Source organism: Myotis davidii, unplaced genomic scaffold (genome assembly GCF_000327345.1).
Source record: "Myotis davidii unplaced genomic scaffold, ASM32734v1 scaffold575, whole genome shotgun sequence".
Lineage (NCBI taxonomy): Eukaryota > Metazoa > Chordata > Mammalia > Chiroptera > Vespertilionidae > Myotis > Myotis davidii.
The window spans coordinates 7,813,131-7,822,804 of record NW_006290306.1 but is presented as its reverse complement, the minus strand read 5'-3'; the positions used below and the strand labels follow the sequence as shown (position 1 = coordinate 7,822,804).

Below are 9,674 nucleotides of genomic sequence, written 5' to 3'. Positions count from 1 at the left end.
CCTATTAACAGAATGAAGTAAGTATAATAATTTCCAGAACATCTTTACTGTTGTGCTAAGATAACTGGTTTATATTTATAACTAAAATGACCTTTCCTCTTCTCTATAGCTTAGCGATGTTCTAGTCCATAAATAAAGAAGGTATGCATATTACAGTTCCATCTTCCCAAATCCAACTCCAGAGTCTTTGTATCTGACCAGTCAAATACAGCCAGGAGCTACTATTCTTGGACTCAACAGCAAACCCCCCCACCAAAAAAAAAAACCAAAAACCCAATAAACAATACTTTTCCATATAAAGTTATTAGGCTTAATGCATTGAAAAAAACAATTTTCTTGATTATTTTCTTGATTATATATTTCTTGATTTATTATTATATAAATCAGTTTTCTTATTGCCAAAGTGATACACACACATATATATAAATACATGTTTAAAAGAGCAATATAAAATTATAAAAATCAGAAAGCAAAATCCTTTTTGCTCCGCTCCCCAAAATAACCTCTGTTAACATGTGGCTTATCTTCTTCCATAACATGTTTGCATTATCCATATACAAGGGACATGTATGTTACTTTCATAATCAGAAAACTCTATACAAATCTTAGATAAATTGAAATAGATATTTTTCTGCTTCCAACTCTTAAAAAATAAATATCTCAGTGACTAAGACATCAGTGATATCGACTGTCCTTTTCACAAAACAGAAGCACCAGGAAGCACTTAACTGATTGGCCAGACAGCAGGGGAGTGTCTCGGACACTTGAGTAGACAAGTGGCTATTGCAGTGGCCAATGAAAAGGCACTTGGATGAGAAAAGGCTTCCTCCTGTGCGATTTCTCAGCGAACACACCGCGGACGCCCTGGCTCTGCTCTGCATGTGGCACCTGCTGCTTTGCTGACGGGTTAAATACCAGTCCCAGCCCAGGCACGCAGACGGCCACGAGGGAGGCTGCCCCAGGCTGGTGCCTCCTGATGTCCATTGAGTGCGCTTTCCCCACCTGACCTCACTAAAGCTTTTCTGTCAGACACACTGTAAGGCCGAGCAATATGAGACCAAACAAGTGCACTGCCAGCACCATCCAGATGCAGGGGCCCTAGGAGCTGGGGTTCCTGCACAAGGAGATAGGAACACAGTGCGGTGGGAGCGACATCCTGGTCCTGGGGAGTCGCCATGGCAACGTGCCAGGAGGCATGGCTCCTAACTTCCTGCAAAGTCAAACACGGAGCAGGCCAGGTGGAATCAAGCCCCATCCTAGGAGCTGGAGCTGGTGGAGACAGATCTCCTGGTGAAGGTCAGAGTCCTCAAAAACAAAACAAGGCAGGGGCGCCGTGGAGTCAACAGCGAGAGGAAGGAGTGTGGAAACTGGTCCTTACGTGGAGGCACTGACCTTGTCTGTGAGAAAGCAAGGCCAGGGGAAAGGCCGCTCGCAGGAGGCTGTTGAGCGAGGCTGGTTTCAGGGCAACCAGCCTGTCTGGGACTCTAGGCTCCTGGGGCCACAGAAGACAGACGGGCAAGGTAGATCTGAGCTGTCGGGACCATAACCCGCTCTCTGCTTCTGTTCACAGTCATCAGGGTTTGGGGGGAACCACATGGGCAGTAATTACACCACCGCTGTTTGCTGGTGCTGCGCGCATCCTCACTGGCGGTCGAATCTGTGAAGCCGTGTTCTCCTCATTTCTTCTGGTGGCAGCTGGAACCCATAGGACGGGGCGGTGTTCCTGCTGTTGCCTGTCATGAGAAAGCACAGGGAAAATCACACACAGCCCGTCCACTGCTCGGACATTTACAGGGCACCGCACCCTGGGACTCCAAAGGGGAAAATGGCCTGGGCATCATCTTCATTGTAGCACGAAACAGAAATAGAACAACATATTTCAATGTTAGCTGTCAATACTACATTTCAACATCCAGCAAATATTTTTAGTGTGGTCCAGCCTATGAACCTAATTTGACTCATTCTGAAGCTTCCTAACAGTCTTCTGATTTTAATTATTCCTTCCACCGTGCTCCATCATTTACATCATGTAATATCCCTAATGTCTCAAGGGCTTGGTTTATTTATTTTTTAATGCTCAGAAATAACTTGTCACCGTCTATGTCTTCCCACCAGGTGCGCTGGTTGGTTTCTCTTGATCGGCCCCTGCAGTCCTCTCTTTTCCTCCCTCTAACCTGTGCCTCCTGCCCCTCCCAGCCTGAAATGCACAAGCTCCCCGGGGCATCATGGGCCACGGCGCAGGGACTGCATTACCATAATGACCAACATCTGGGCAGGCAGACAAATGTGCAGGCATAATATGTGAAGGTCATATGAAGGATAATGGATATCATTACTACAAAGGGTTTCTTGGGGCTGCAAACATACCAAAAATATAGTTCACAATGATAGAAGCATTTCAATCACCACACACACACACACACACACACACACGCACACGAAAACACTTTTTCAGGCATTAGGGGAGTAATGAAGGAATAAAAATAGGCAGTCCTTGACTTCGGCACCAGCAGCCTAAATCTACTAAGAGATTCAACAGTCTCCATGAGGCAGCCATGCAGGGCACCACCCATAGATATGGGGAAGCAGCAGGTTTACTTTTAAGCACGTGGACCTAAAAGGTTGTACCTTCCACTCCTGTGACCATGCTAACCCTGTTAACTCGCTCTGAAAGGCTCACTTCCATTGCCTACATCGACCAGGTGTCTCACTCACTTTCCCCTGCCCCATCTGAACCCACTGCCTCCTGGCACTCCTGATGGGAGAGTCCTCTCCCAACTCTAGCTCTTCAGCTTCCAGCACCTTCCTCTTGGTGGTCCTCATGCAACCTGCCAGTGAAGGCAGCCACTGTTCATGCCTGTTCTCTCTCCTACCAGGATCCTAAGCTTTAAATGGCAGGTGACATCTCTGACCGTTCTCTCTACTCCCCAGTGCCCGGTACAGTCCTGGACACACAGAAGCTGCTCAATAAACATACAGGCTTGACCCAGCGGCACCTGCCTGGGACCTCCAAGGGTATATGTTACAGCCAGACAAAACGACACCCAACATTGCCCACCGGGGTCCTGACAGGACTGACTCAGGGGGCACGGGTGGGGTAAATACTCTCCCCACCATTGGCCCAGCTGGGAAGGGTGGGCAAGGGGTTCCAGCCAGGAGGGAAAACAAGTGAACAGCGGATCCCTCCTGCTTACTCCGTAAGCGTGGCACCTTGTCAAAGATGCTTGCAGGTAACATACGGACATGTAAAGATGGTTAGACAAGGAGAGATTTCTAGAAGATGGTCAAAAGTACCTCCTTCGTATGTCTGCTTTCCCATATTTCTGGGTCTCCCTTCCCTCTGAGACCACCGGAGAATCACCCCTGCTGACCCCCGGAGCCCTTCCTGGCTGGCACACCAGAGTGAACAGGGCAGGCCTGGGCCCATCATGCCTGCTGGGGAGATGCCACCTCAGGTTTTTCCACTCCAATGAATGAGCGGGTGAGGCAAAAGTAGGTTTACAGCTGTGAATATGCAAAACACAGAGTTTATTCTTGTATTATTATTATTTATTCATCATTGTGTTATTTTCCATTCTAACACCTGTAAACCTTCTTTTGCCCCACCCTATATCTGTCAATTTATCAACTTTCATTAAAGATGATATCCAAACATATAGGCTTACGACTCTCACCATACAGATTTTATGACTGCTGTAAGGTTCAAAGTTTTACTGGATATGGCCTTTGCCATACACATCTGTAAAGGAATTTCTCTTTGTTCAAAGTGGTAAATGCTTTGAAATTACATTGAACCTCATGAATCCAATTACCATTAGTTTACTTCTTAGATGTTATAAAACCCAAGTCCTGCTTTGCCTTTAACAGTTGTGTTTAACAAGACTATTCTTAATTGACTCATGAGCGCGGGCAGGGAACGGTGAGACCCCGCTGCGGGCAGAGCCGGGTGCAAGCTCGGCTTGGCATGTGAACCCTGAGCCTCAGGGCGCCGACCTGTGGAGGCTCAGACACCTACAGGGACTCCCAGCATCCAAAGGGAAGAGCCTGACAGTTAATGTCTCCATGATGGGAAAGGCCGGGAAGAGTGAGAGAGCCCAGTGGTGGAGGTTTCTGGGCTCCAGCTCTTGTAGTGAGCAACCAGCACAAAGGCTCACCGGACCCCTTCGCAGGGCATTCGAGGAGAAACAGGCTGAGCCAGCAGAAGAAACGCCACATGTCAAAGTAGGGAACTCATACCATGAGAGGGACAATAATCACTCTTTTGCTCATAGAGCCCTGTTACAGTCCCCTATTTCAATAGAAATGAACCAGACGGGCCTCAGCTGGGTGGACAGAGGAGAGGCCCCCCTGGGTGCACTGGAAAAGTGTTGATAGGGAACTGGGAGGGCACCCTGCCTCTCTGGAACCAGAGGGGCACCCTGCAGGCCTTCACCTGGGCAGGCGCACATTGGGTCACTGTGAGGAGATGCTGCTGAAGAGGTCACTACCAGGAACTGTTCTGGGACCCTGGAGTTTGATGACCTGGATTAAATCACAACTTCTCTCCTTTTTAGCCACATATCCTCGAGCAAGCAGGTTACCTGTACCTGGCCTCAGTTTCCTTACCTATAAAATGGGAACAGTGAGAGCAGACACTTTGCTGGGCTGTTGGGAGGGTCAGAAGAGTTGAAGTCCATAAAATGCATGCAGAAACACCTGCCAAGCACTGGATGCTTGGTTATTAACCTCTATCGTCATCGCGAGTTGTGTGTTAAATGTCTACTTGTTAGAGAGATACAAGATAAAATGGATAAGGCAACTGCAAAGTAAAATGACGAAAACAGTGACTTTTAAAAGACAGAGCCCAGTTCGGTTTGAAGACCATTTGGCAGGGTTTTATGAAGTTGCTAGTTACTAAACATCTGCCTTCAAAGAAAGAGAGACAAAAAGGTAACTGGCCCGCTCCAGTCAGTGGCACAGTTCTGTGACGTGGAGGAGCCACGGGGAAACGGGAGGCCCAGCGAGACCTTTCCCTGCTGCGCGAGGTCAGGCGCGGAACAGCTATGGTCTGGGAGGAATGGCCTGGGATGAGGTGGGTGCAGAACACTAGAACTGATGAGCCTTGCCTCTGCGTTCTTGTAAATGCCGGTGAGCCCTTAATTTTACTCAAAGAAACAGTGAGCATGCCTTCAAGAACCTCGGGACCAGCGCCCAGTTTGAGATGATTTGGCTCAATTACAGCACCAGTAGTGAGATCATAAGATTTATTGATCCGTGGTTCCTGATGGGAGCATGTTCAGTTCTCTACCCTTATGTATAATGCAGAAACCTCTGCGTTTTACATCTAAGGGAGGAGAAGTGATTTCATCCCGGTAGGAATTGCCAAAATGAACACCGTGCATTGATGGCCACCTGCCCCACAGTCCGCCACCCTTGTACGTACAGATGGTTAATTTGCTGGTGTTCATGGACCTGCTCATGATCGGATGAGCACTCCATACCATCATTATACTCAAGTGAAATTACACTCAAGTGAAGTCACAGGACAGCACATCTTTCCCTTAAATTGGGGAGCTAAAGAGGCAATCACTTTTTTCATATGAAATCAGGAACCCTCAAGTAAATCAGTGGTCTCTGAGATTTCGCTTGTCAAAAGAGGGCAGAAGCCTGGGACCCACATCCTTTCTTTGAAATGTTAGTTTATTAGAATTCCATAAATTACAAAGCTTCCAAAATTCCTTCTAAAAAGATGGTTGTTAAGTCATTACTGATAAAGACGGAGAAAGCATGGAAGGAAGCCCAAGTCCAACCTACTCCTTGAAAAGGAGAGGTTTATGGACAGTAAGACCACTGTACTTTTTGAGTCACTAAGTATAATTATCTATCTATCCATCTATTTCCATCTATCTTTTTAAAAATAGTTTGACATTCACCTAAAACTTTATAACGTTCATACAAATGTAAGTTAATTATGGTTTACAAGAAAAGTCACATTTAGATGTGACTGGAGAAAGAAAAGTTCACATATCCACTCCTCCGCCTATCAAGCCAGCAACAGTGGGGATTTCTCCGTTATAAAACACAGTCTGGAGTCTTAAAAAGGAAGAGCTTTGAAATGGAGCTCACATTAGTTGCAACTTTACCTGTTGTACTTTTCTTCCTCCTGTGGTTGGTTAATTTGGGGGATTTCTAAGTCCACTGACTTGAAATCTGACCTGCACTGTCCACTAGGACCTTGGACAAGTCCCCCTCCTCCCTGGGCCCCAGACTCCTCACCTGAGCTCAGGGGGCTGGACTAGACACTTTATACTTCTGCACAGAGGGCCAGGATTCCCCGACTGTTTCCCTGGTGAGATGTCAGGGTCAGCTGACTGGAGATGGGAGAGTGCCAGTGGCACACAGCAGCCTGCCTCCTCTCCGTCCCTTGGCTGGGTGGCTGCTCTGGGGACCCTGCTGCCGGGGCTCCCAGTCTGGCTGTGACTCCTGGTAGCTGGGTGGGAACCGTGGCTCTTTGGTAACGCCCTCAAACTCATTTGGTCTAATTCAGTGCCCCTCGTTCTTACATTTTAATTTCTAATAAACTTTTAAGTTTGGGGTAATTTGAGGTATAAAGTTATAAAGATAACACAGACAATTCAATTTCCCTGTGTTAACATCTTGCATTCTCATGGAGTAACTGTCAACCAAGAAACCACTGGCAGAGACGGTACGTTACTAGTAACTACATTCCAGACTTCATTGGGATTCCGCCAGTTTTTCCACCAATTCCCCTTCTCTGTTCCAGGATCCAACAGCAGTTAGCTGTCACGACTCCTTCGTCTCCGCGGGCTGTGGCCGTTTCCCGTGACCCTGACATCTTGGAGGGCCGGCCCGGCAGGCTGGAGGAAGTCCCTGGGTTTGGTTGGCCTGTTGCTTTCTCAGGATGAGTCTGGGGATGTGGGTTTGGGGAAAACCACCGGGGTGAGGTGCCCCTCCCTCCCCATCATATCAGGGTCACGCTGTCAGCAGGACTCCTCACTGGCACTGCCGCCGGGAACACTGGCTTACATAGAGATTGCCAGGTTCTCCCATTTTAAACAGTTCTGATGAGTTCTGAGGGGATAAAGCTCTGACCGGCACCACCAAGGGTTACAGGATAAACTGGAAGAAGAAGGAGTGTGTACCTCCACCGGGCTTTGGAACTCCCCTGTTTGGGGATGAGTAGAACATGGTGGGGTCATCCCTGACCTCCAGGTGCTGAATTCCAGGTGATAATTCTCTAACGCCGGTGTGATGAATTGTTTGAGAGGGTTTTCCACTCCGAGGGCTTGGCACAGAGCCCTGGCCGCTGTATTTATAATGCACTCCCAGGCGATTCTGACCTGCGGCAGCTTTTGGAAACCACTATGCTACATACGGTGTATATATAGCACAGATTTTTGCACAGATTATTCTTTCAACTGAAAAGATCCACGCTGGGTCTCATTGCAGTCCCTACACTTGCCAGCAGGTGGAACCAGAGGCCCAGGACGCTGAATCTGTGGGAGAAAATGAGGACAAATTCCAGCCAACAAAGCATTCCACCTCCAAAGCACAATTAGGGTTGTTTTGAAACAGATGGTCTCCACAGAAGCTGCCGCAGCCAATGTTACGGAGCTGTTTATTGTCTGGATGCTCCGAAACCTGGGTAGTATTTGCCAGCGTCTAGCAGCTCCTACGTCATACCGGATTTCTCCCAGCGCAGAGACGGGCAGGCAGTGGGAGAGGGAGACAGGCTGGGCATGGCCGTGGATGCGGATATTTTAACCAGTTCTAAGCCCAGGATTCACTCTTGCTAAGGCGCACACGGCCCTGCCCAGCGGAGGCTTTAGCTGGAATGATCTGTGTCGCTCTAACTCCACATTAGAAGAGACACACAGATACCATCTGTGCAAACCCTGGATGCAGTAATACTAAAATAGATTTCCTTTGAACCTAAGCAAAGTGGCTGTTTACCGGTTCACATTCTCACCCACTGACACCTGCCCCCATTCTCTTTCCTGCTGCCCCTTCCTGAACCAGCCCAGCGGAAGGCAGGAGGAGGAAGTGAGGCTGAGAAGGGCCGTCAGTGTTCGTGGGGATGTGCCTGGTGCCCAGAGCCACAAACCCCGTGCTCAGACAGGGGTATAGAGGAGCACAGCTGATGACATTTAGACCTTTTGTTGTTGTTTTTTTCTCAATTCAGTTTCAAATCAGAGACAGCCCAATTTCCAGCTCTTTAAGCAAAGGCCCAAGGTAATGTTTTCACTACTTTTGAAACCATGGGCCATTTGAAATTGGCACATCTTTCTCTCAGGAATCTCAATCTTCTGAAAACACCCTTTAACATCTGGGCATGAAAAAACAAGTAAACACCATCCCAAGAAATCAAGGGATAAGGAAAATAAGATGGAGAGTCCATAGGAGACTTTTGGAAAAGGACAAAGAAAACTTAGGTTGGAAACGGCTGATGAAAGGGACCACTCAGGGGACAAGTCCAGGTCCCACTGGATGCAGGTAACCGCACATCAGGGGAACCGATGGCCTTGAGGCAGGAAGGGACAGCTGACCCTTAGGCTTGGTGATGGACTAGCAGCAAATACGGTGAACCAGGTAACAGGTCCCACCTGTTGCGTCCATGCCTCAATCCTGCACAAACACGACCTGTGAGACTCTGAACACTGCACACTGATCCAGAGCAGCCATGTCCAAACTCTCAGGAGGGGCGATGGGGAGAGGCAGGTTCCCAGTGATGGTGAGTGAACCTTTTGAGCTCGGCGTGTCAGCATTTTGAAAAACCCTAACTTAACTCTGGTGCCATGTCACATATAGAAATGTTTTGATATTTGCAACCATAGTAAAACAAAGACTTATATTTTTGATATTTATTTTATATATTTAAATGCCATTTAACAAAGAAAAATCAACCAAAAAAATGAGTTCGCGTGTCACCTCTGACACACGTGTCATAGGTTCGCCATCACTGGTCTAGGATCTAATGTGGGAGAATCTAGATCAACGTCTGGTGAGGCCCAGGAATTTGCCTTTTCTTTTTTTAAAAAATATTTTTATTGATTTCAGAGAGAAAGGGAGAGGGAGAGAGAGATAGAAACACCAATGATGAGAGAGAATCAGTGATCGGCTGCCTCCTGCACACCCCCTACTGGGGACCGAGCCTACAACCTGGGCATGTACCCTGACTGGAATCAAACCCAGGACCCTTCAGTCCGCAGGCCGACGCTCTATCCACTGAGCCAAACCAGCTAGGGCAGGAATCTGCCTTTTCCACAGGGACCTCTGTGAGTCTGGCGCTGCCAGCCCGCCTTAGGGACACTGGGACTGGATGAATGCAGCCATGTGCTCTGGGGTTTTGTGTGGCTTTGACCATCATCGGCACCAGCCTGCCGTCTGGTTCTGTCGGAGCCAGTCTTCTGTCCTGAGCCAAGACGCTGGTGGTTTCCCAGGTCATGCTGGGATGCCCACTGCAGACGCCACGATTTTAAAGGTAACATAGCAAAGCAGCCCCCTCTCCCGGGGAACAGAGCATCCAGTTACAGGAGTGCCCTGGAGACGCTGGTCACAACGCCAGAGGTGAGGCAACTGGCCCAGAAGTGCTCAATCCCAGGAACCAAGGGATTCATCTCTGGATCCGGTGCCCGGCACATGGTGGGTGCATCATACATGTCAGCTGGATAAAC

General features: G+C 48.3%; 1 protein-coding gene across 2 annotated transcripts in view; it reads right to left on the bottom strand.

The window, feature by feature from the left end:
* Positions 1 to 378: 378 nt before the first annotated feature.
* The window catches only part of RHBDD1 (rhomboid domain containing 1), a 96,136-nt gene continuing 86,840 nt past the window's right edge, over positions 379 to 9,674 (bottom strand). For both annotated transcript variants that reach the window (XM_006763411.2, XM_015563671.1), the window contains exon 7: positions 379 to 1,733. In XM_006763411.2, coding sequence (XP_006763474.1) covers positions 1,642 to 1,733 — 92 coding nt within the window. In that variant the 3' untranslated portion in view covers positions 379 to 1,641. The remainder of the gene's footprint in view (positions 1,734 to 9,674) is intronic.